Source organism: Canis lupus, chromosome 23, assembly GCF_048164855.1.
Source record: "Canis lupus baileyi chromosome 23, mCanLup2.hap1, whole genome shotgun sequence".
NCBI classification, from domain to species: domain Eukaryota; kingdom Metazoa; phylum Chordata; class Mammalia; order Carnivora; family Canidae; genus Canis; species Canis lupus.
Genome location: NC_132860.1, coordinates 35,527,096 through 35,554,455, shown reverse-complemented (window position 1 = coordinate 35,554,455; position 27,360 = coordinate 35,527,096). Strand labels below are relative to the sequence as shown.

The window sequence follows — 27,360 nt, the reverse complement described above, 5'->3', positions numbered from 1 at the left end:
TTGCAATGTCTTATAACTGATAGCGATCTTTCAGGTTTTTAATTTAGCAAACTGACCTTAATACATCTTATGGTAATGGTTAGTCCAGGATTTTATTCTTCCTTCATGTCCTAATAACTGGGGTTAAAAATGAGCCGCAAAATGCGAATAGAAAATAACGTTAGAAATAGTCAGTCATATAATTTTGATTATTGCCAGAAAGCCAGTAGGGGGAGCCTAAAATCCATAGCTCACAAGGTGACTATTTTGAACAAAGGTTAATCCTTTGTCTAAGTTACTGGTTCACTCACCATCACTACAGCTGTGTTAATTTATTATTTTTTTTCCCCACATTGAAAATGGCTCTGTGCCAATCCATTCATCTAACCTTATCTTTATGTATTCATAATACATTCAGGTCTAATGAAAAATTCCTAGCAAATCTTAGAAAAATATGTATCAGCATTTTGTAGTTTACAAATGTTTTCAAGCAACCCAGGTGATTTGTATCCATATTAAAGTTTAAAAAGATCTAGTCTATTACTCCATACTAACATTTATTTATTTTAATCCAGCTTTGTTCTTAGATTATACATATTCATCATATTAAATATTATAAAGATAATACAAATATTTTAAAGAATATAAAATATAGTGTGTATACACATTATACTAATAAACCTAGTTTTTATTAGACTATCATAGGTACTCTCTATTTGCAAGATAGTTTATAATTAGCTTTTTAGTTCTTAGAGTTGTCATAAGACAACATCGAGGGAAAAATTGCAGGCTAGGAACTGAAATCCTTAGATTTGGGTCATAAAATTCACCCCAATTGCTCCATTTGTAAATGGGGGGAAATAATTTGTTAACTTTGTTAAAACAGATTCTGATTCATTAAGTTTGGGACAAAGCCCAAGATTCTGCATTTTTAACAAGTTCCCAGGTGATACTGATATATCTCTTCTCAGACCACATTTTGAGAAGGGTAGAGACAACACATTCAAATCACAGTCCCAATTTAACTTCTGGAGGCACCCCTATTTTTCAAAATGTCGTTTGTTACAAAGTAGCAGTTTTCAAATTTTTTGGTCTCAGGATCCTTTATATTCTTAAAAACTATTGAGAACACCAGAGAGCTTTTGTCTATGTGGCTAATATTTTTGTTTTTAACTGAATATGAGAAATTAAATGAAAGAAATTAAGAAATCTAAAAAATATCTATTAATTCTCTCAAATAATAGATCCATTGAATGGTTAACCAAAAAACCTATTTTTATGAAAAATATGTGTTTCAAAACAAAAAAATTAGTGTCAAGAGTGGCATTGTTTTATAGTTTGCAAATCTCTTTAAAGTCTGACTTAATAACTATAGTTAGATCCTCATATTTCCTTCTCAGTTCAATCTGTTGTAATATAACACGTTATGTAGCTTCTGGAAAAATTCACTATGTGCTTTTAAGATAATGAGAGTGAAAAGGCCTGCGCTGAAGGTAGACTGAGCCAGCCAGGCACCCCAGAGAAAGTATTTTTAAGGAACTCCAACCCTAACCCTCACTGTACTTTAAAAATCAAAGAATCTTAGTGTTTCAGGTATAGTTGGCCTGAATCTTAGCACCACAATAAAGTATTGTGTCAAGCTACTGAAAGGTACAGAGATTTCTGTAACAGTCCCTGTTCTGAAGGAATTTATTTATTAAAAAAGTAACCTAGGTATCATGTGAAAATAAACAAATAATAAACAAAAAAGAAAATCCTACATCATTCTAGGGATATCCCAGAAGTGAACAAAGTTTTTCCATAAGGATTGGGATTTACTCTCAAGAAGCTATTTTTCTCCTCTAAAGCAGGTACATAGCAAAGACTTGGAGGTAATCTGAAACCTCCCTCTGGCACTAGAGGATTACCAGACAATTCTATTCTGGATTTAAAGAACCAACCCAAGAGAATCTGCCTGGTATGGTGTTTTTGTTTGTTTGTTAAGTAATTTATAACTTTTACGTAATCTAGTTCTACAACTGATTAAACAAAAGTACAATTCTGTCTGGAGGCACTTTTACCTTCAGCATATTGGGCAAGCTTTTCTCTGGGATGAATTCTCTGATGTCTAAGGAGCTCCGAACTCCACCTGCAGGCTTTCCCACATTCTTTACATAGTAAAGGTTTCTCGTCACTGAATTCTCAGATGCTGACTTAGATATGAATGCTGACTGAAGGTCTTCCCACACTCATTACACTCATAGGGCTTCTCTCCTGAATGAATCCTCTGATGCTGAATGAGGTTTGAGCTCTAGTTGAAGGTTTTCCTAAAGTTGCTATACTTAAAGGGATTTTTTCCAGAATGAATTCTCTGGTGGATTATAAGGTGTGAGTTATAAATGAAGACTTTACCACATTCACATTTATGGTCTTCCTCCCTGTGGGAGTTTTCTTATGGGTGATAATCAACTGCCTGAAACCTTTCCCCTGGGCTGGGGACTGCCTCAGTCTCTCCACTTTGGGATTTCTCTGTTGCTGCTCCAAAGTGCCCTCAACTTCAGAGGCAGTTTCAAATGTAGAGATGCTGAGTTCTTCTGAGAACACCTGTGATTCCACTTCAGTAATGAGTAGTTGTGGCAGTGAACCTTTGTCCCCGGACTCTGGATCATCTTCACTCTCATGGAAAGGCTGGGTCTCCATGCTTGGTGCCTCCTGGAGTGCTCCTGGAGGTCATCAGGCACCACTTGGCCAGCGTGGAACCAAAACTTCCAAGGAGACTTAGAGACCCTCTTCAGAGTCAGCATTAAGATGAAGGAAGAATAGCTAGAGTTTTGTTCAGGGCTTGAGGGCAGAAAAGGCAAAGGCAGAAACATACACTAACTGTTCTACTTGGCCTGAGAGAGATCTGAACTTGGCAACTCCCCCTACTGCTGCCCCTCTGTCCAGCCTGCAGGCCAATACTCTGGCTCCCACAACAGATCAAGTGTCCCTTTCCACCCGTAGTCCTGGTTTATCAAGTCCTTTCCCCAAAAGCCCCAGCACAGTTACAGTCTCCTTTCTACTCTTGGGATGGTGTCTGGTGGTGAATTTAATCCTTATTTGCCCTTGAGCAGTAGGAAAACTACAGTGTACACATGTATTTCCTCTCTCACGTTTACAGGCTTTACTTTTACCTTTTGGAGACCAGGATTATCCGAGAGAAGCACTTCTGACATGAAGGATATATAAAATTGGAATTCTGGAGAGCAAGAACTGAGGCCAGAAGAAACTTTCTTCCTCTATTCATGTGTCCTCACTATGGCCTACAAAAAACAGAATAGCCACAGGATGAATGGCACATCTTCAAATGTACATACATTATTTACTTCTTAGGAAAACAACTTAGCCTCCACTATAAAATGAACAGATGTCTATTCGCTTTTTTGGTGTCAATGTATTGGAAAACATTTTATTTTTCTGCCTCATTAAAAGTATTAACAAGGGGCAACCTGAGTGGCTCAGTCGGTCAAGCTAATCGTCTGCCTCCAACTCAGGTCATGATCTCGGAGTCCGGGGGTTGAGCCCACATCCCTGCATCAGGCTCCCTGCTCAGTGGGGAGTCTGCTTTTGCTTTTCCCTCTGCCCTTTCCCCTGCTCGTGCTCTCTCTCTCTCTGCTCTGAAATAGAATCTTTTAAAAAAGCATTAACAGTAAGAAAATAAGATTTAAAACAGAGTAGCTCAAACAAATATTCTGTTTTTGAATAAATGTTGTATTCCAGTAATTCAGGAATGACATCAGCCCTTTTCACATCTTTAGAAGAGCTATAAGAACTTGTTTCTTCCATTAACAGGAAGGAATGTAAATAAACTTGCGTGATTCTTTTAAAGAAACTAAATTGGGTAATGGTTCTTTTAGGCTGAAAAAAATCACTTTATTAGATTTCAGTATATATATTTCTACACAGCTTAAAGGAAAAAAAAGACAATTCTTCTGCAAACAGAAAAATAAAAATGTTACATGGTTAACAGAGTATAAAGTGCTTTAAGATCCTTGTATAAAACAGAGAAGCAGAAGAATAGCAATGTTCTGTCTTTTTTTAAGATTTATTTATTTATTATTCATGATAGACACAGAGACAGAAAGAGAGAGAGAGAGACAGAGACAGAGACAGAGACACAGGAGGAGGGAGAAGCAGGCTCCATGCCAGGAGCCCGACGCGGGACTCGATCCCGGGACTCCAGGACTCCAGGATTGTGCCCTGGGCCAAAGGCAGGCGCCAAACCGCTGAGCCACCCAGGGATCCCCAATGTTCTCCTCTTTTTAACTTTCTGTTGCTTTTCTCTTTGCCTAGAGTGTTCTTCAAATAGTTGGTTCATTCTCATCCTTAATGTTACCCCTTAGAACATCTTTCCTTTTAGTTTTTATGACATCACCCATTTCATTCTTTTATAGTACCAATCCTGCTTGTGATATTTCCAACCATGAAAATGCATGTATCAATGTATCATCTTACCTATTTTTGTTTGTTCTACCCCTACCCCTAGTCTGACGTTGTCTATCTTGTGTTCTACTATATACCCCAGTGCTTAGCACAAAGTATGTTCTTTATCAACGTTCACTGAATAAATAAACTCTAAGCAGAATTTTGCAACTTCAGAAAAAATTTTGTAAGAGTAGGTATATACATCATAATAGGGTGTCCCTCCTTTTTCATTTAAAGCCCCCCTCCTTAAAGATTTTATTTATTTATTCAAGGGAGACACACAAAGAGAGAGAGGCAGAGACATAGTCAGAGGGAGAAGCAGGTTCCTCAAGGGAAGTCCCATGTGGAACTTAATTTCCAGACCCTGGGATCATGCCCTGAGCTGAAGGCAGACGCTCAACTGCTGAGCCACCCAGTCATCCCTAAAGCCCCCTTTAAAAAGTCTTCCTCGGGGATCCCTGGGTGGCTCAGTGGTTTAGCACCTGCCTTTGGCCCAGGGCGTGATCCTGGAGTCCTGGGATCGAGTCCCACGTCAGGTTCCCTGCATGAGCCTGCTTCTCCCTCTGCCTGTGTCTTTGCCTCTCTCTCTCTCTCTCTCTGTGTGTGTGTGTGTGTCTCTCATGAATAAATAAATAAAAATCTTTAAAAAAAATAAATAAAAAGCCTCCTTCTATTAACCAAAAGATGTCTAATCATTTGGTTTGTCTAGGCATTTCCATTTGGCTTTATTCTTCCTAATGCCTTTTTTCTCAATTCTTCCTCTTATTCTTTATGTGTTAGGAATTTATGCTAAAGAGAACACACACAAAAAAATCTGAGTTGGGGGATCCCTGGGTGGCTCAGCGGTTTAGCGCCTGCCTTTGGCCCAGGGCATGATCCTGGAGTCCCCAGATTGAGTCCCACGTCAGGCTCCCTGCATGGAGCCTGGTTCTCCCTCTGCCTGTGTCTCTGCCTCTCTCTCTCTCTCTCTCTGTCTCTCATGAATAAATAAAATCTTAAAAAAAAAATCTGAGTTGAATCCCTTATTCTCTTTCTTACCTGTACTACTCCCCCACTACAATATGTTTTACATTTCTCTGCCTTTGCTTCTTTTCCTTCTTCCTTCTAAAATGTTCTTTTACTTTCCTGACTAATGTTTATTTTCTAAGAAGTTTTTTCTAAAGCTTTCTTCTCCAGGAAGCTTTCCCAGCTTAAGGACTCTACTTTTTAATTTGGCATTTAGCACATCATAGTAAACTTATGTGTTTAGAGTTTTCTCCTGGAACCAGAGTAAGATCTTAGAGGGACCATCTCATTATATCCCCATGGCTAATCTCTGCTGAGATTAAAAATTGTCGATCTGAACATCAGCAGTTAACTTCCTTCCAGATTTTCAGCTTTCCTCTTCTTAAGCCAGTTTTACCATATACCATTAAATATAAAACACAATTTGGGACGCTTGGGTGGCTCAGCAGTTGAGTGTCTGCCTTTGGCCCAGGGCATGATCCTGGAGTCCCAGGATTGAGTCCTACATCGGGCTCCCTGCATGGAGCCTGCTTCTCTCTCTGCCTCTCTCTTTAAAACAAAAACAAAACAACCCACTATTTTACCAAATCATAAAATAATCATAATTGTATATACATCAGAGTGCACAGAGTGTTTTCATATCTAGTACTTTATTTAAAACTTATTTTAATCATTCAAATTATATCCTCATTTGTTTTTTTCCCCTTAATTGCAATCATATAATGAGCAGAGACTATCTTCTCTAGGGCTCTAAACTAGAATTTTTTATTGTACCACAACTATATGGGCATGCACCAAATTATATTCTTTACACAACTGTTATCAAATTCAAACTTTAGGAAATGGATTAAGCCTTAAATATAACTAGGACACTGATAAATTTGTAGGCGAAACAATGAGAAATAAAATGCTTACTGTCTAATTGGGAAGCTCACCAACAAACAAAAAACACAAGCAGAAATATTTAATTTCTAAATTAATTGTGCAAGCACTAATTGCTGTGTTTTTAAAGTTGGTTAAATTATCTTTATATAAGGGTCTATTGCCCTCTGGTGGATCAAAGAAGTATGTCTAAAAAACTAAGTATTTACAACTTAATGGCAAATTTGAGAACTAAAATGAAAAAGGTCAGTAAACTGTTTTTTTTTTGTTTTTTTGTTTTTAAATTTTTTATTTTATTTTATTTATGATAGGCACACAGTGAGAGAGAGAGAGGCAAAGACATAGGGAGGGGGAAGCAGGCTCCATGCACCGGGAGCCCGACGTGGGATTCGATCCCGGGTCTCCAGGATTGTGCCCTGGGCCAAAGGCAGGCGCTAAACCGCTGCGCCACCCAGGGATCCCCTAGTAAACTGTTTTTACTATTTGTTTCACCTGGTAAAGCCCCCAAAAATGGCAAAAAGGCTTCTCATTGTCTGGCGGACAAAAATCCAAGAAGATCCTTTCAGGAAGTCACTGTTCTTTTTGCTGCTTTCGTAGTATTTCCTTTATGACATTTATCATCTAGTTGATCTCTCCACTGCTTGACTTGTACTGTGGTGACTTCACGTTTGATGGAGAACTGAAGCATCAGGAATAAGTAAATATCAAAGTTACAGGGATGCCTGGGTGGCTCAGCGGTTAAGCATCTGCCTTTGGCTCCGGGCGTGATCCTGGGGTCCCAGGATTGAGTCTCATATCGGGCTCCCTGCATGGAGCCTACTTCTCCCTCTGCCTGTGTCTCTGCCTCTCTCTCTCTCTGTCTCTCATGAATAAATAAATTAAAATCTTAAGGAAAAAAAAAGTTACAAAACCTTATAATTACAATGACCTGGAAACAATTTCATATGTAGTATCTCCTGCAATTTATCTTTCTTCTTGATTTTATTGGGAAGGATGGTAATACAGCATTTCATTTCTTTGGCTCCATCACAGCCAGCAAATCATATTCCAATTCAATTTATCAGTTATTTGTTGTGCAGCTGCTAAATATCAGGTATTGGGGATAAGTGATGGGAAAAATAGACAATCACATGAAAAAATTTTACTGAAAACGTGGCAGATTCTATAAAAGAAATGTACATAATGCCATGAGAAAATATAAGGGGACTGAGTCTTAGCTTGGAAGAGTGGGGAGAGAATAGTTATGCAAATACATAATCCTTCGCAGTTACCGGATTAAAGGTGATTTTTTTTTTTTTTTTAAATTTATAATAGTCACACAGAGAGAGAGAGAGAGGGGCAGAGACATAGGCAGAGGGAGAAGCAGGATCCATGCACCGGGAGCCCGACGTGGGATTCGATCCCGGGTCTCCAGGATCGCGCCCTGGGCCAAAGGCAGTCGCTAAACCGCTGCGCCACCCGGGGATCCCTAAAGGTGATTTTTATTTTCTTTGTATGTTTAAAGTATTTTGAAGATGTTTTACATTTACACTTTAAAAAAATCAATAAATATAATAAAAAAAATACTAGGTAGGGAACTTAGAAATAAAATACAAAGAAAACTTTGGGTCCTCTCAATCTCTTACACCTAAAAGTATAAACAAGGAGGTTAAGATAGAGGGGGAGAAAAATGTGTTAGGGTAGGTTGATGGGAACTAATTAGGGGCTCAGTAGGCTTTTGTTTTGAAGGCCCAGAGATTTCCCAGGAATGTCTGGAATGAAGAAGATTCTGACTTATATTTATTAAAATATGTGGGGTCCAGTATTTAACATGGAATACTTGCTTTCTCTTTCTAGTCAAGCTATATGGGGATCTAAATCATATCCAAAGACACTTTACTAATATATCATGAAAAATTACAGCACAGGAAGGACACATTTTAAGCCCATATTTTCTTTTGGGTATGACTATATGTATAGAGAAAGTTGTTTGAAGAGGGGTATTAGGTTAATCAAATATTTTAATGGAATCAGGCTAATATAGCTAGTGCATCCTTTTCACACGAAAGATAGTTTTGTCGGTGGGCCCAGATACATAACTCATTGATTACCACCCATTTTCATACTAGCCCAGTGGTTCTCTTTTAGAGTCTATCAAAATCACCTGGAGGGTCTGATAAAATGGACTTCTGGGTCCTAACCTGAGTTCTGATTCAGTAAATTTGGGACGAGGGCCAGAGAATTTGCATGTCTCACAAGTTCCCAGATAATGTTTATGTTGGCAATACTTGAAAATCACTGGCCTAGCCAGTTAGGCTGTCTGATGGTGACCAACATTTGTGATTAATGTGGTTATAGTTAAACTATAAAGTCTGAGAGCATTACAGTCTTTTAGATTACTTTGTAAATCTTTGGTCTACTATCTGGGGTCGTTTCGGCTTACCTTCTTCACTACCAATTTCCTAGTTGGCACCTTAATATGAAAAAAACATGCCCCTATTATATGCACACACACTGACGTAATTTTTTTCTCCTTTGGGCTAGACTAGAAAATCTAGAATAATTCTTATTAAATGTTAGATCATCCAGAAAAATTTAAATGTTTAACATTGTTGGGGGACACAAATTTCTGTCCCTGAACCAAGAATCAAATTGACAGGAGACAGATTAACAAGAAAATCAAATTTAATAGTATGCATACATACAGGGAATCTGCAGACTTGAAAATTCCAAAGACACTCAGACAAAATAAGGTATATATATGTCATCCCAAACTAAATAGAAGTGGGTAGGGGTCCAGGACTTCCAAAGGAAGGCATACAATCCTCAGAAAAAATAAAAAAGAGTAAATGTTTGGTAAACAAATGTTTGTGGGGGCCATTCAAAAACAATGGGAATAAGAGGGGATTTTGATCATAAGGCCTTGCTAGGTTTCTCCTGTCTACCTTACTTTACTATTTATCATAATATAGTTATCTGTGATGATAGCTCTCTTCTTGCATGAGGTCTTCTATCTAAATGTTTTTTTAGGCAGTTGGTGGGCAGGGCGTGGGGCTGCAGAAAAGCTTTCCCTGAATCTGCTGGGTTTTGATTGCTTTTAACTCAAAACAATCTTCATGTCAGAGTGGCCAATCTTAGGGCAGCCTCCCAAAACTGTTCTTGCTATGCAAGAAAATCTGTCACCTTGCTACTCTCAGATTTCCTGTTTTATATTGTACAGGCTGTATTATATTTTGAGCTGTTTACTTAATGGTTTACCCCCAAGGGTGCATACTTTGTCTAAGTTTTCTAAAAGTAGTCATAACAAATCCTTGAGAAATGATTTACTGACATAACGTGAAAATTCTAGAAAGAGATGAGAAAGCAGGAGACAGAAAATTAAACAAAAAAACGAAACCTCTTTTATTTGGAGAAATATTGGTGAAAAATACTTTTAAAATACCACCCAAGACAGGTAGCTGGCTAGCTTAGAGCATGTGACTTTTTTTTTTTTTTTTTTAAGATTTTATCCATTTATTAATGACAGACACAGAAGGAGAGAGGCAGAGAGAGAAGCAGGCTCCATGCAGGGACTCCAGGATAAGGCCCTGAGCTGAAGGCAGGGCATCCGGAGCATGCGACTCTTCATCTCATGAGTTCAAGCCCCATGTTGGGTGTGGAGCCTACTTGAATTAAAAAAAAAAAAAAAAAAAAAAAATCCTTAACAATAAAAAACCCCCAAGACACCACCCAGGAAACTCTTGGTGAATACAACACAGTTTGTCCATTGAGTTTATGATAGATGAAGGGATAGGGAGGGTGACAAAATTAGATAGAAAATACAGGCTCTTGTGTTCAAGAAATTTATAAACTGTTGGCTAAGACAATGTGTAACTACTAAGGAAGTGACATTAAGGTACATACAATATCTGCAAGCTCCAGACTTCCACATGGAGGAGACAGTTATAGACAGCCATTATTTTGATGTTCCATAGACACCTCAAGTTTTAATAGGTAAAAAACCTGAATTCTTAGTTTCCTTTCAAACTTCTTTGTAGAGGCTGCTTTTAGACAACAGGCTTGAGCAACGTAATGAAGAGCAAGGCAAAAGGGCCTACGGTGACCACCTGCCTGAATACAGACAGGAGACCTACCTCAAAATATCCATAGGCCCTAAACAGATCAATGGGCTACTTACAGCAGGCACAGTTACCAAAAAAGGGAAAATTCCCTACGTTGCCATACCTCTTTATCTTCCCCTTTAAATACAGCCCTACTCATGCTCTCCTGTCAGACAGTCTCACCTTTGCTGTCCTGCCCACCACTCCCTTGTGGTGTATTCAATAAACTATCTCCTTTGTGCTGCCTTGGGTGAATCCTTTCACCGCCCACGCCACTGGTTTTCACTCAATCACTGCCCCACATTTGGGGCCCCCATTCAATCGAACAGACAGCACATTCTTTTCTTGAAATTTTCTCCATGTCAGCAAATAGCACTATTCTTCAACCAGTTAAGTCAGGTCAGATACTTAGGAATCATCTTTCATTTCTTTTTCCCTCAAGTCTCAAATTATACTCATCTGTATGTCCTTCTATTTCCAAATCTAAGAACCACTGTCCACTTTTCCCACATATGTTCTGCTACTACGTAATCCAAACATCATCACCTGTTGCTTCTGCTGCCGCATTAGCTTCCTAACTGCAAGATCTGGTCCCTGCCCATCTCTCAAGGCTCATTTCATCACCTATCCTTTCTGAATACCTTCCAGCAGCACAGATCTTTCCTTAGGTTTTTGAGCACTCAGATGACAACTTCTTCCCTGGCTTAGGGCCTTTGTACAATCTATTCATTCTGGAATGTTCTTCCTTTTCTTTATTGCATGGCTGGATCATTCTCATCTTTTAGGCCTTGCTTTAAGAGTCAACTCTTGTGTTAGAAAAAAAGCCACAGGCCCCAAATGAAGTCATTTGCAGAGTCCCCAAACTGGGGCTAACTACCTCAGCTAACTGCAGTTTCAACTTCCCCCAGAAATATAGTCTTAACTGGTCAATAAGGAATTTTCTGGATCAGTGCCAACAAGAGCTCTCTCCATCTCAGAAAGGCAATCTGCATAAGACTCCTTGCCCTTCCCCCAGAGGAAGACTGACCTTGCCCAGAACAATCCTTTTCTTTTGCTAATAACTTCCTTGCCCTACTTTCTTTCCTATAAAAACCTATTTTGTATGACTCTTTGGAGCTCTCTTTTATTTGCTAGGTAAGATGTTGTCTGAATCATTTAAAAAAGCTAACTTGATCTTCAAATTTACTTGGTCAAATTTTGTTTTTCAAGACTTGAGAGAGGCCACCTGAAACGAGCCTAACTCAGTTTCCCCTTCTATTCTTAACTCCACCTATAAGAGTTAAGTTCCACTTGGTGAGGAATCTAACTTGTTCACTATTGTAATCCCAGTACCTAGTAATTCTTGGCAGAGGGAGGCACTTACAACTATCTTCAGGATAGGGCTGCCTGGGTGGCCCAGTGGTTCAGCGCCGCCTTCAGCCCATGGCATGATCCTGGAGATCCGGGATCAAGTCCCGCGTCGGGCTCCCTGCATGGGTCTTGCTTCTCCCTCTGCCTGTGTCTCTGCCTCTCTGTGTCTCTCATGAATAAATAAATAAAATCTTAAAAAAAAAAAAAAAAAAAACTATCTGCAGGATAGTGGTGCCTTGGTGGCTCAGTCAGTTAAGTGTATGCCTTCCACTTGGGTCATGATCTGGAGTGCTGGGATGGAGCCCCCATTACACTCCTTGCTCAGCGAGGAGCCTGCTTCTCCCTCTCCTTGTGCGTTCTCTCAAATAAATAAGTCAAAAACAATATCCAAACTATCTGCTATCACTAACTACTAGGTACTTTGTGACCCAGTTTTGCAGGGTGCAGAAAGGCTTCCTGAGTTAAAAGACAATAAAACTGAAACTTAAGGAATGAGTATGAATTAGCCAGGTTAGAAGCGATCTGGAGGTGAGGTGAGACGGTGGATTTGAGGAACTCAAAAAGACTTTTCATAGGGCTGGAGCAGTACAAAACAAATATGGAGAGGCAGGCAAAGGCTAGCAAGAAGGGCCCTGTAAAATATGTGAAGAAGGTTAGGCTTACCTTGAGGGCAAATAGGAGGCAAGTAAAGATTTTAAACCGGGAGTGCTCTGGCCAGATCTGCGACTTACCAGATAGCCTGGCAATGTGGAGACTGGATTGGAAAGTAACACGAAGTAAGAGCCAGCTGGGAGGCTGGAGACTGGAGCTATGGAGAAGTCACGGTGTTCCAAGTGGCCCACAAGTGGAGGACTGTGTGGATTCGAGATATAATGACTGGCTGAGTATAAGATAGGTAAGGAATGTAGAACAATTTCAAGTTTCCGATTTGAGCACACTGACAAAACACTCTTCCCTCTAGGTCACAAAACGATATGGAAAAGCCCCCTTTTCAGCACTCAATTACTCAGCAAAGCCTGCTAAAGCCGCATCTCCGAGCACCTCAAAACCCGGATGGTTCTTTTCCTTTGTTTTATCGGTTCCAGAGGCTCACCCTCATCTAGCTCGCTGGCTAGGCAAATGTGGAGGAAACGCTCGCTGAACTGTATCAACAGCACGGCCTAATTCTAAATGACAGACAGACCCTTTTTCCTGTTCACTCTCATGGCCACCCTTCTACAGAGAAAGACTAACTCCTGAGAAAACAACAGGGAACGCTCTAAGTCTCACCCACGACGACACTCAGGGCCACGTTAGGAGTCTCGCCCTTTGCGCTCCACAGCTCCTCACCTGAGGCACACGACCGAGACTCGTCCGGGCGACGCTCCGCGGTGCCGACCGCTGGGACGCGGCGACGAATCAAGTTTCCAATCAAAACTCCCGCGTCCTTTTCCGCCGGAAGTGACGCTTGGGCAGTGGCTGCTCACAGCCAATCAGAAGAAGGCGCCGCCGAGGGTGGAGATTGAACGCGGCGTTCTGTGAGTTTCTGGGAACGACCATTTTCGTCAAACTGTGGGTAGAGACAGGGTTTGGGGGATGTTTTTCCCCGACTGGTGCCGCAGTGGCACAGTCTATAAAGTTGGTTTTGGGGGCAGCGTGGGGGTCCCAGGAAGGGGTGGTAGCGCCCCTCAGATCGGGGTTCGGCAGGGCGCCTGGAAGGAGGAGTGGGAGCTGGGCAGGGGAGCTTGGTGGCGCGGAGAAGAGCAAGAGGGGGATGGAAGCGGGGTCTGAAGCGGGCTACCCGCCCGGGGCAGGGGACCGGGGCGTATCCTGGACGAAGGGACCCGGACCTAGCGGGACTCGGGGGGGCTCCGGGCCCCGGAGACTCCAGCTAAGGGATGGCTTGTGTGGGCAGCGCGGAGGTTCGGGGTGATGGGTGAGCGGACTACCGCAAGAGGTGGTTGGCTGACATCATGGAGGTGGGATGCGAGGGCCGGACCGAGCGGGCTGCGAAGCCGCGCTCCCCTGCCTCCTGAGTAACCCAGTGCAATGCCCTCCACCCCTCGGGACCTCGGTTTCCTCAGCTGTCAGTGGGAGTAGCCATCACGCGACACACGGATTGCTGTGATGCTGGAGTTAGAGGCGTGTGTGCCATTATGCCTAGCGATATAGGGACACGTAGAGAACGCTCAAGGAATTGTCATGGCAGCTCTTATTATTATTGTTATTATATGGGGTTTGCGGAGGGCAAGGGGGGTGGCAATGGAACTGAGGCCGACCGGGCAGGGCAGGAAAGGAGGTGCTGGGCTTGGAGAGCGCTCTGTCCCCAGGATGGGATTCCGGCGGTCCGGTGGGAAAGGGTGGACTTGGACTGGGGCCGCGATGAAGGTGGACTCGGAAGAGGGGACTGCGCCAGAGCAACGTGAAAGGCTGCGGCGCCGCCGGGGACCGGGGCGGGGCGGGGCGGCGTGGGCGCCCAGGCTTGGGCGGCGTTGCTCCGGGGAGGAGCCTCTGTGCGGTGGGCGGAGCTGCGGGCTGGGCTCGGCTCTAGCTCCGCGTCTCTGCCGGTCTCGCTCCCACCCGCACTGCAGCCGCCAGCCGGAGCCGTAGCCATGGGGCGCCCCGCCGTCCTGCTCCTGCTCCTGGCTCTCCTGACGCCTGGGGTCGCCATCCCTGTACCGCCGGCCGTGAAGGCCCTCAGCAGCCTGCGCTGGTCAACCAGTTTCACCTCCCGCCATTTTACTGGCGCGAAGTACTCGGTTCACTACATCCTACAGAAGGTAAGGCGGGGCGGGGCGGGGCGGGCGTCGGGGAGCGCTCGGGCTGCGCAGTCCCTGCCTAATGGACCCGAGCCTAGGCACTGGAGCTCACCCAGAATTTCAGACCCCTAATGCCTAGGACTTGTCCGATCTTTGGCTCACAGTTTCTAGACAGTGGCACCAAGTTTCAGTTCTGTTTAAAATCTCTTCTCCCGTGAACCAGTAGTTTAATATCAATCCTGGTTTCCACACTCTCTTCTAAAATTGGCTGTGACAGTCACTTCAGCTTCTGCTCCCAGAGGATGATGCCCTAATTCAAATTCTCCTCACCTCCCGTCAAATTAAAATTGTTCGATGCCACCTGTGACTCCTACTCCGTCGTGACAGTCATCGTTTGTCCAAAAGCAGCCTTTAAATACACATTTCCAGTATCCTATTAGGTAATATGTAGTATTCAACCCAAAACACCAGCCTGTCATCTCTTGCTCAGCTCAAAGTTGATTTTGTCGCCCTCTGATTAAGGGTTTTTAACCATTCCTGTTCTCCATAAGACTGAACATAACGTGTAGCCCACGGTTGTAAAGAAAGTTGTAGAAGAAAGTCAAGATTTGAGGGTGGGGATTAGCATCTCTGCAGTTCTGAAGCTTGAGTTTAGAAGTTTAAAGTAGACTTGATGGCTTTGTGCTTGGCTGCCTGAAGCATGACAAGACTGTGTGAAGTGACGAGATCTCTTACCAGTTTGTATTTCTGGGAACCTGTGTAAAGACAGGTAAAGACTAGGAAAAGGTTTGGACTTAGAAAGAATGCAAGAGTCTGAGGTTTGGCTTTTGGAGTTGAATAGAACAGCATTCCACTCTGCTAGCTCTGTGAACTTAGGAAAGTTACGGTACTTCTCATGAACCCTGTTCTTGGGGCCCTTGATTGGCTGCGTCAGTTAAGCCTCTGCCTTTGGCTCAGTCGTGGTCCGTGGGTCCTGGGATGGCGCAGGGCTCCCTGCTCAGCGAGGAGTCTGCTTCTCCTTCTCCCTTTGCCTCTCACCTGCTTGTGCTCCCTCCACCCTGCAAGTGCATGGTAAATAAAATCTTAAAAAACAAACAAACAGTAAACGCAGTTTCTTGATCTGGGGATTTGGTGATGATTAAATGAAAACAGATGACATGTCCCCAGCAGAATATTTAGCCCTGAATTTTGAATTCAGATAGACTGATTGAATGAATTTGTAACTTATAAGGAATTATTTTTAACCCAGAAATTTAAATTACAGTTTATGAGGAAGAGAAAGCATTTTATTTCAGCAGAGGAAATGAAACAGGGATTTTTTTTTTCAGACTTCTTAATTAAATTAATTCACTAAGCTACACTTTCATTTGTAAATTGAGAGGATTGAACAAGGAGCAGCATATTACATACTGCGCTAAGGAAAATTAAGGCTATTTGGGGAGCTGTCTCAGAGGGTTGGTGGATGAAGGGTAAAGTGGAGGCCAAGTTAGGGTGCTTCAGTAACCCCTCTCTCTCTGAACTCTTTGAGCCTGAGCTTTAGTCTGTTTCATATTTGGGGATTTTGTATATGATTATTTGCAGAGTCTTATTGGTAAAATAAAATTGAAAGAGAACTTTTGGAATGAGGATCTCTGAATTCTCCTTAGAAGTGATGAAGGGCACCTGGGTGGCGCAGTCGGTTGTGTCTTTCTCACACAAAAGAAGAAGAAGAAGGAGGAGAGAAATTATGAAAAAGGGAACTATCAGCAGAAAAGGGGGAACAAAAGGGTGGAAGAGACCAAATGATCTGTGAGCCCTTAATTTATCTTCCTTCATTATACATTCCTTTCTTGACCACTTAAACTATTTAGAAATATAATTTAAGAGTTCTTTTTCCTTTTTGGTGATTTGTTTGACCTTACTCAGCCACCCTTTGGCTTAGTTTATATTTTAGGACACAGATTCCACATATATGTGTATTGCTATAATAATAATTTTCCTTATATCAACGAGTTGGGTTTTATTTCATTTTGTTGAGAAAACTTCCACATACATATTTATTACATAATAATGATTATCGTAGTTGCCAATTCTGGACCATAGGTTTTTAGTTGGGACCATGTATAAACTCAACCTTAATTTTTTTTAGTTAGAGGACATGAAATGCTTTTATGCCTTTTAATAATAAACATCATTATTATAATTGTAAGCCTCAGTTTTTATTCAAGGTTGAATTTTTATCAACCTTTGTAATGATTTTCTTTATCTGTAGTTATATCTGTCTAGTTGACCAAGCTATTCCCAGCTATCTTTATATGCACATAAATTCCATGAATGGTCTGGATATAAAGGCCCTTTCCCTCCCCTTTGCTCCTCAATGCACACATGTACTTTTAGCAACTTAGAACAGAGACTCAACTGAATTTTACAGTGTCAGAAATTCTATCTGGAATACTATCTCTCTTCTTTCCAAGTTAAACTCGTACCTGTAATCCAGCTGAAATATCACCTCTTCTCTGAAGCCTTCTTGACTTTAGGGCAACATAGTTGGTCTTTTTTCACCCTGTACACTTACTCTTTTGTATGTGTCCCTGTTAGCTAGATAGCACTCTCCAGTACCCAAAAGAGCCTATAAAAATATAAGGCACAAAATAAGTATTTTTTTGAGGGAGTGAATGAATGACTATCCAAAAAAAGCCTAAACAGAGCAAAGTCTACCACGGATTAAATATGGTGACAAATGAAAGCACACACACAGTGCCTTGGGACATGGTGGGAACTTAATAGATCACATGCTGGTTTCTTCCCCACTCTGTCCTAAAACCACACTCCCCATAGTATCATCATTTCAGATTGATCCAAATGCATGGCAGTTGTGATAATGCATCTTCTAGAAACTTAATTGACACAAGTTTTATTTTTTATTTTTCTTTTCATTTTCTACATCTTTACTAATTCTTTTTCCTCTTCTTTCGAAGTCTGCAAATGTTATTGATTTACTAGGAATATTTGTTTTCTTTTATCCAAAGTAACTGAATCAGGAGACCAGAGAAAGAATAGTACATCACTTGGTCACATCCAGGTATTTACACGTATACATGTATAATGTCAATGTTGAAGGGGCTCCTTGGACTTTATGGCTTATGGTTGCAAGGTTTCTCTCTTTCTCATTACCCTCCACCTCCCACCCTAGCCCCTCAGAGTAGAATGTGAGTTCGGAGGGCATTTTACAGTGTGATGTAGTGGGAAAAGAGAATGGGTCCTTTGAGGCTCTCATTTTCCTCAGTGTCACTAGGCAAACAATCTTTATTAGTCAGAATTCTCCTGAGAAACAGACCCAATAGAATGTTTCTTTCTGTGTATGTATTCCTTTTTTCACAGAGATTGATTTATTTTAAGGAATTATTTCATGTGATTATGGAGGCTTGGTAAGTTCAAAATCTGTAGGGTTGGCTGGCAGGCTAGAGACCCAGAGAAGAGTTGCAATTTGAGTCCAAAGAGAGCCTGCTTGCACTATTCCTTTTTGTTCCGGAGAGGTCAGTCTTTTTTGCTATTCAGTCCTTCACCTGGTTAGGTGAGACCCACATTATGGAGGGTAAAGCTGCTTTACTCAAAGTCTACTGACTTAAATGTGAATCTTATCCCAAAAAACACCTTCATAGAAACATCCAGAATGTTTGGTCAAATATCTGGGCACTGTAGCCCAGCCACGTTGATAAAGATTTTTTGAATGGAAAAAATTGGCTAGAAGTTAAAATGAATAAGGCGTAAGAGGAGGGAGAATAAAATGAAATATGTAGTGTATAAATATCGAGTGCACAGTAATACTAATAATCTGCTACTGTTTATTGAAAGCTTTATATGCCCTACTTTCTGAGTACTTAATAGACATTTAATTCCTACAGCTGTTCTGTGAGGTAGATGGTTTGTTCCACTTCACAGGTGAGAGAACGATCATATAGACAGGTTGAGTGACATGTTCAAGATAGATTGCTTATCTGTTTCATTTTGTTTTTTTCTGAAAATAAACTCTAATGAGTTTCTTGTTCTAAAATAAATGTCATTATCTTGGTTATTGTACTAGTCAGGATGGGCTAGGTTATGCTGATGTAGCAGAACTCCAAAATTTTAGTGACTTAACCCTACAAAAATGTGTGACTCAAACTGTATTTCCATTGGGGTTAGCAGAGGGTTCCCTCATTGCATTCACTTAGAGACTAAGGGATTTATGAAGGCCTCCTCTCAACGTATACTTTCATGATCACCATAGCAGTGGAAAAAGGACATAGAAAGATAATAAATGCCCCAATCTGGAAGTGGCACATGTCACTTCCTTTCATAATTCCTTGGCCCAAACAGGTTATTTTGCTGCATGTAAGGACAAGATAGGGAGATAAGAATATTGACTTTGGAGATCCTAGGAGAAACAACACTAATGACCACCATACTCAATTAGTCTCTTACCTGCCCACCCATCTACCTACTCGAGTGTTCATCCAATTCCTTTTATATATCAGGCATTGGGCTAGGTCCCAGGAAAGCAGAGATGATTACACCCTGGAGGACCTCACATACTTGTCAGCTATTCCAGTCACACATATTCAAGCTTGTATCTGAAAAATATGGGAAGGGACTGATAAATTTGTAGTGTCTTGGTAGTATGTGGCCGCAATTTACAGATTGCTTCAAAAAATCCCTCAAGTGAGACTATCTACATAATATTTTCTTGCTCAACTTATTATCATGATAGTTCACTGATCTAATGTATATATACATTGAAGTATGTGATAAAGAAATTTATTCATACTATCATTTGGTAATTAAAATAATTATTTTGCTTGTCTTTTTCATAATAAAGGAAACAAAATTAATAGATTTATATAAAAAATCTGAAATATGCCTTGTAAATTTCATCAAAAGGAAACTTTTTTTAATAAAGATTTTATTTATTTATGTGAGAGAGAGAGAGAGAGAGAGAGAGAGCATGAGCAGGGGTGAGTGGGAGAAGCAGTGTCCTTGCCAACCTGGGAGCCTGACATGGGGCAGGTTTCCAGGACCCTGGGACCATGACCTGAGCCAAAGGTAGATGCTTAACTGACTGAGCCACCCAGACGCCCCAAAACTTGCATTAACAATGTGTGTGTTATTGGGGAGTTTATAAACGTCTTTTTTTTTTTTAATCTTTTTTATTCTGGTTCGCAATTTAAGAAAAGTCCTGGTTGTTTATGAGCAGTGAGTGAATTAGCACTTATTAATTATCTTATCTGAGCTAGATATTATTTTAAATTCTTCTGTGTACCTGCTTTTAATTTTTATAACCACTTTTAAAAATAGATGGTTTAATTGAGGTTCGTAGAGATTAAGTGACTTGATCAAGCTCTTGAGGGACAATACATTTTAATCTGTTGCTTCCAAGATCTATGATCTTTCATTCAATTGACATCATGATGCCTCTGTTTTCAAAACTGATGTCTCCATATCTGTCTATATTCCACATCCATTCTTTGCAGCAGTCCTATGAAGTAGATATTATGCTCATTTTTAGAGGTGAAACTATCGAGGTTTAGAAAGATTAAAGGAAGAATCATCCAAAAGATCCCATTTGTAAATCTCCTGGTTTCTCAGTCCCAAATTGTAAATAATTTGTGGCATATCCATAAAATGGAATATTACTATCCCTTAAAAATGATGACCTTGAAGTATACTTGGTAATGTCGGGAAATGTTTGTAAATTAATGATAAATGAAAAAAGCAAAATAGCATACTTGAATGTACGATGTGTTTCCAAATTCATTTACTCTATTTTTGTTAAGTTCTCACTATTTGCAGGGCACTCTTCTAGGCACTGGAGAAAGAGCATTTAAGACATAGAGAAAAGCAAGTACAAAACCCTAAGGTAGATGTGTGCCTGGTGGGAACAACCACAAGGAGGCCAGTATGACTGAAAGGACATACCCAAGGAGAGGGTAGCAGCAGGGGATGAACATAGTGAGGAGAAAAGAAAACATAAATATTCCTCTAGCAGAGAAAGAAAATAAATGGACTAGGGAAATATGATTTGATTATAGGTAGCTTTTTTTAAAAGATTTTATTTATTCAAGAGAGAGGCAGAGACATAGGCAGAAGGAGCAGCAGGCTCCTTGCAGGGAGCCCGATGTGGGACTTGATCCTGGGACCCTGGGGTCACGCCCTGAGCTGAAGGCAGATGCTTGACCACTGAACTACCCAGACGTCCTGATCACAGGTAGCTTTGAAGTCTCATGCATGTTAGTAAGACCATTTGATAGGCTGTATGTTTCTTTAGCTACATTTACTTTCTTGGGTATGAGTGAGAAGTTGATGGAGGGTTCTTTTAACCAGGATTATCCTTTTGCCAAATCACTAAAAGAAAGTGAGAGAGACATGGAGATTAAGGGACATATGCAAGGGAGTGTTTATTTGTTGACCATGAAATTTAAGCCTAGTAATGAAGGAAGTAAGAATAGGGTGAGGGGACAGTAAAAGGTGGATTATATGAGTTTGAAGGTCCTCCTTGCTTCCTGTGGTTAGCCCTCTACTGTAGTCCCCATGGGTACATTAACCACCTCTTCTTCCATCAAGCACTCTTCTGCTCAGAGCCCACAATGATTCCAAATTGTTTACTTTTTTTTTTTTTTTAAGATTGTATTTATTTGGGCAGCCCGGGTGGCTCAGCGGTTTAGCGCCTGTCTTCCGCCCAAGGTGTGATCCTGGAGTCTCGGGGTCGAGTCCCGCCTTGGGCTCCCTGCATGGAGCCTACTTCTCCCTCTGCCTGTGTCTCTGCCTCTCTCTCTCTCTCTCTCTCTCTGTCTGTCTCATAAATAAAATAATCTTTAAAAAAAAAAAGATTGTATTTATTTGAGAGAGTGTACTCATGCAAGTGCACTCTCAAATGGGGGGAAGGGCAAAGGGAGAGGGAGGGTCAAACCAATGCTGATCAGGGAGCCTGATGAAAGTGGATCCTAGGACCCTGAGTTCATGACCTGAGTCAGATGCTTTTTTTTTTTTTTTTTCTGAGTCAGATGCTTAACTGGCTGAGCCACCCAGGTACAGCAGCTAATTGTTTGCTTTATTTAGAACAAAATCCTGTAGCATTCAGGGCTTTCTACCCTGTGACCCCAACCCACCTTTCTAGTGTGCTAATCTATTCCCCACACATCCTCATTCTTTTCCTGTTTCTATACTTTTAGCCCACATTGTTTCTTTTGTCTGAAATATCTCTCCCAGTGCCCTCCCCCCTTTATCAATCCCATCCTTTTTTTAAGCCTCATCTCAGATACTGAGTACCTCCTCCATGAGGTATTTCTTATCTTTCGGAAAGTGTGTGATCAGTCAGATCTTTCTTTCCTTCTTTTTTTTCTTTTTTAAAGATTTTATTTATTTATTCATGAGAGACACACAGAGAGAGGCAGAGACATAAGCAGAGGGAGAAGCACACTCCCGGTGGGGAACCTGATGTGGGACTCAATTCCAGAACCCCAGGATTACGACCTGAGCTGAAGGTGATGCTCAACCAGTGAGACACTCAGGTGCCCAATCAGATCTTTCTTTGTACTGCTTTCAGGGCACATGTCTTATTCTAGTCTTGTGTTAGAATCTTTTGTACTCTTATCTCTCTATTTTTTTAAAATTTTTTTTCTTACTCTCTTTAAATCAAGGACTCTATCTTGTAAGTACTCATACTCCACAGCGTACTACCCATAGTATTACATAATTTTTATAGTTTTATTAGAGTATCATCTTTACAAATGTTTGTTGAATCTGTATCTTTTCCCCCTCCCTTTTCCTGCTTCCCTGTACCTTGAGATAAGGAAGGGATGTGTGTGTGTGTGTATGTGTTATAGGGAGGGAGGAAAACTTGATTCTCAATGGCCTGAAATCCTTTTGGGAAACAATATAGAATGCCAGGCAAATAAAAACAGGCCCACTTATTCATATTCTTATTTTGATGATCTGGAAGCTGTAACTTAAAGGTCACAACTTACAGGGTTGTCTTTACTAACCTTCTCCCCACATACGTACAGAGAAAGAATCATGAGAGGGAGTACAGCAAAGTTTGCTCTTTGTTTTGTGTATGGGAGAGGGCCAGGGAGAGGTTAAAGAATGAAGACATTAGGAAAAATGTCCCTTAAAGCCTACTGCTGTGGGAGTTGTGTACTGCCCATATTAGAGAACTAAGGTAAAGATAGTACTTTTTATGATTCATTTTCAAAAAGAAGCCAGTTAACTATGTATATTTGTAAATCCTTACTTTCTGTTACTTGTGTCAGTTCCAAGTTGCCACACAGTGCTGCACCTGGAGAGGATCAGCTGTCATGTCTGTCAAGCTCATGATGTTCTCTTGCTTGCTGCTCACATTGTGGGGATTCCCCACGCGGGTTAGGTAAAGGCAGATTTATTCAAGTCAGATTTCTTTAGGAGCTTTTTCTGAGCGGCTCTTCAAGTTGGTTATAGGCTTCAATGATGTATCATTGTCTTATAGCAGATAAAATATCTAACATAGAGTAAAGCAGCACAGTTGTATGTTCATCCGGAAAGATTTATTGAACTATCCATGTACCATATGCTATGTTAATAGCTGGGGATAAGTGGAAAGCAAAGACAGACCTCATAAAGTTTACAGTTTAGTGGGAACATAGTGATAATAATTAGGAGTGTGCTTTAAGGAGTAGTTTGTTGTGGGATCTTCAGTGAAGTCCTGAGTCTTGGATATTAGAGAATCCTGTAGGCAGCAGTGGTGTCAAAGCAGAGACTGGGAAGCTAAATAGAGGTTAGACAGGAGAGGGAGATGATCAAGATTTCTGTCCAGGTAGAGGGCGTATCCTAAGGTAGGAAAGAGCAGTCATGTTGTAGGAACTGAAAGGTCAGTAAGCCTGGGACAGGATCAGACTCTATAAGGCAAGAGGTGGGCACTCTGCAGTGTGAAGTCAGTATAGTCATTGGTTCCATTGGCACACACATGGTGCAGGTAGTCCTTCTCTCTCTTTTTTTTGGTAAGATTTTATTTATTTATTCATGTGATACACAGAGAGAGGGAAAGGCAGAGACAGAAGCAGGCTCCATGCAGGGAGCCCGATGCGGGACTCGATCCCGGGACTCTAGGATCAGGCCTTGGGCTGAAGGCAGGTGCTAAACCGCTGAGCCACCCAGGTATCCCTCTTCTCTGAATCTTTAATTGACTTTAAGAACATAACTTGGTGTTAAAGTGGTAAGGGTCAAAACACTGCTCTGCTGACCAGAGTAAATGCATTCACCTTGTGACAGGTACAGCCTAAGTGCTTTTCATAGATGTATCTTCCACCCCGCATGGAGGAGCTACATCTTTTTCATAGAGAAATAAAGGGCTTAGAGGTAAAGTGATATATCCACATCTCATAACTGATCATTGATAGTGCTGGGATTTAAACTGAGTTCTGTTGACATCAAAGCCCTTGAGCTATATTGCTTCTGTACTACTTGTATTTCTGGAATAGACAGAAGATTGTGTAATTCATGGCCTAAATTCAGGATAGCGTGGAAGTCACATTTATTAAGGATATCCAGATTAGACAATAATAAAGTTGAATCAAGAGGAATCTCAATTTTCTAGCAAGGCTGGATAATTTTGGAGAGAAAAAAAGTCATAATGGAGGTTTTAACAAAACAAAACTTTCTTCTGACTAGGCTTTTGTGTTTGTAAAAAGACTTAAATGAATGTACTTTAAATAAATGAGCCATGTTAACAGCAGAAGGGGACTATTAAACCTTCTAAGATACAGACTCTGAGATATTTTTATAGAGTAAAGGATATAAAGAGACCTCCACTGATGATCGCAAAAGGTATTCTCCAAGAAATAAAGGAGGAGACTAAACTGGTGGGGCAGGAATGAGGTCACTACTTTAGAAATTGTCCCCTTAAGTTTGGTGCTCAGTACAGTTTATCCTAGTTCCATTAGGGAATCCTCCTTTTTAAGCTTTTCCAAGGTTTAGCGCCGCCTTCACCCAGGGCATGATCCTGGAGACCCGGGATGGAGTCCCGCATCAGGCTCCCTGCATGGAGCCTTCTGCCTGTGTCTTCTACCTCTCTCTCAGTCTCTGTATCTCTCATGAATAAATAAATAAAATCTTTTTTAAAAACCCCAAAAAACAGAAAACAAAATTTGGCTTAGAATAAGTTAATTAAGGTTCATGTAAGTATTCCTTACTTATGCTGCATGGATTAGTCACTGCTAAATATTCATAGTTTTCTATTCCACTTGGATTTTCCTCTTTTGTCCACTAATTCAAGGGAACAGAGGTCACCTTTAGGCCTTTTGCTTCTGAAAGTCTACCTTGATTAGAAAGTCAACTTCAGGAAACCATGCCTAGGTATTCTGTTTTCTATTAAAGCCTAAATAGTGGTCTCCTCTTTAAACATGTGCTTAGAATGATAGTATTATTCTTCTGTTTAATAAAGTGCTATCATTTTAAAGGAAATTAGATTGGAAATTTAAGCTAATCTCTGTAACTTCTTTTATGAGAAACCTGGTTATTTGAACCATGATTGTAATTATATTATTCTGACACCTAAGATGAAATAAGTAGTCCTTTGAGATGTGGATTTACAGTCTTCAGCATATTAGATGATGAAAGTGATGTCACAGGTTATTTTAAAATTCTTTAGATGGGCAGTGGTTTAAGCGCCGCCTTCAGCCCAGGGCGTGATCCTGAGACCTGGGATTGAGTCCGTATCAGGCTTCTGGCATGGAGCCTACTTTTCCCTCTACCTGTGTCTCTGCCTCTCTCTCTCTGTTTGTCGAATAAATAAATAAAATCTTTAAAAAAAAGTCTTTAGAAATAAGATATTCAGTCATGTTTTATTTCCGTGGTATATACCTTACACATAATTCATTTAGTGATGAATGTGTACTAAAGATATATTGCACTGTCACAGCGCAAGATAGAAAGTCAAAAGCAAAAACATATCACATTCAAGGCCACATGATACTTGGTGTGTAAGAGGCTCTCACTGTTACCAACTCAGTGCCTTGTTGCTGTTTTCAGTTCCATGATGACTGCATTTTTTTTTTTTTTTTTTTTAAGTTTTGCTTTGCAGGGTCATTTGTTGTAAGCGAAAAGTTGGAACAAATTGTAAAGTTTTTTTGTTTTTTGGGTTTTGGGGTTTTTTGTTTTGTTTTGTTTTGTTTTGCTACAGTTTTATATATATCACTGGGGTGCCTGGATGGTTAGTTAAGCATCTGACTCTTGATTTAGGCTCAGGTTATGATCCTCAGGATCAAGCCCCATGATGAACTTTGTGCTCAGTGTGGAGTTTGCTTGAATTTCTCTCTCTCCCACTGCCCCTCCCTCTACCTGCACTTGCGTGCCTGTGCACTCTAAATGAATGAATGAATGAAATCTTTAAAAAAAGTTATATGACAATTTCTTCCTAATGAATATTAAACCTATACCATTGTATATGTTTGTATATGTATTTGGCTATTTGGCAGTGGTTTCAGACTTGGGAGGTGCATGCTAATAAAACATGCTTTAAAAATTTTTTTTAAAAACATGCTTTACAAAATGTACGAGTAATACATCAAACTCTCACTTCTTTCATATTCTTGCTAGGCACTTGCATGCATTATCCACCTTAATCATCATAAGACCTCTCTGAGGGATGCCCAGGGTGGCTCAGTTGATTAAACAAACATCTGACTCTTGATCTCAGCTCAGGTCTTCATCTAAGGGTTGTAAGTTCAGGCTGTGCAATAGGCTTCATGCTGGGGACATGGAGCCTACTTAAAAAAAAAAAAAAAAAAAAAAAGACCTCTCTGAGATAGGTACTATTTTTTTTTTCATTTTGCATATAAGAAAACAAGCCCAAAGACATGAAGTAACTTGTTAAAATTCAAATAATAGATGGCAGAATTGGCACTAAAACTCAGATCTGTTTGCAGATTCTCTTTCTACTACATTATAGTACTTCATTTGTGGTTTTCAGGAGAGAAAAAAACAAAGTTTTTGAAAGATACGCTTGGTACTGGTCAGATTTTATTTTATTTTATTATTTTATTTTTTTTGTGGTCAGATTTTCTTAATGAAAAAGTGTGTGTGTGCATTTAAGGCTTGACACATTGGTATTTTTGATAAGTTTTCCTGATGGCTTATGACTAGCATGTTTGGCCAGCATCATTGTGATTTAATAACCTAATTTAAACAAGGAACTACAACCCAAACAATGGCTCTGATTCAGGCGATAGGAAAGTGAGGAAGTACTTGTTATCATTTGTCAGTGAATTCTTATTTTTATGCAGTTTGAACCATGGGTCACGCTGCAGACACTATCGTTTATAACTGTCGGAAACCTCTGCCACTTCCTGAGTACTGATGGCCTTTTCCTTTGAGGGAGCAGCTCATACAACAATTTTGGAAAGCAATGGTGATGACTCCCTTCTCCTTGGCCTAGGATGCTTCCTTTCTCTTAAACAATTGGCTTTAAATGACAATGACTGGTGTGGCTACTACAGACCAAATGAAACTTTTTGTTTGCCTTTTTATGTAGGCTGTTTTCTAGAAAATACCACAGTTTAAAGTAGAAGGGAATTAGTTTTTGCTGACTACCTTTTTGTGATCTCTTCAAGGACAGCAATGTTGGGTCTCATTCATCAGTGGATCTGGGAGGCTGCAGTACTAAGCTTTGTACATGTGGAGCTGTACTAACAGAATGACACTGCATGTCATATCCTGTGTTATTGAAAACATTAAATGCAAATATCCAACATTAGGCAAGATATAAAAGCCTATTGCTATTACTTACACACCCCCAGTGCTTTGGTTCATCTCTGAAAAATTTGAGTGTAACATGGCAAAATGAATGTTGGCCAAGATGCTAGGGAAGTTACTCCCCCAAAAATATAGATCATGGT

The 27,360-nt window shown here is 40.6% G+C and overlaps 2 protein-coding genes across 12 annotated transcripts in view; one reads left to right on the top strand and one right to left on the bottom strand.

Annotated features, from left to right (window-relative positions):
• Window positions 1-13,184, bottom strand: part of DDIAS (DNA damage induced apoptosis suppressor) — a 30,055-nt gene extending 16,871 nt beyond the window's left edge. For 3 of the 9 annotated variants that reach the window (XR_012015750.1, XR_012015755.1, XM_072794820.1), the window contains exons 1-3: window positions 13,068-13,184; window positions 12,470-12,590; window positions 3,132-3,260 (exon numbers count right to left, since the gene is read on the bottom strand). Coding sequence is in view for 2 of the 9 variants with exons in the window: in XM_072794820.1 (XP_072650921.1) it covers window positions 3,132-3,244 (113 nt within the window). In the remaining 7 variants the exon portion in view is untranslated. The other 6 variants (XR_012015753.1, XR_012015751.1, XR_012015754.1 and 3 more) reach the window with 6 other exon arrangements.
• Window positions 13,163-27,360, top strand: part of PRCP (prolylcarboxypeptidase) — a 65,541-nt gene continuing 51,343 nt past the window's right edge. The window contains exons 1-2 of one of the 3 annotated variants that reach the window (XM_072794822.1): window positions 13,163-13,255; window positions 14,309-14,497. In XM_072794822.1, the coding sequence (XP_072650923.1) occupies window positions 14,330-14,497 (168 nt within the window). In that variant the 5' untranslated portion in view covers window positions 13,163-13,255; window positions 14,309-14,329. The other 2 variants (XM_072794823.1, XM_072794821.1) reach the window with 2 other exon arrangements.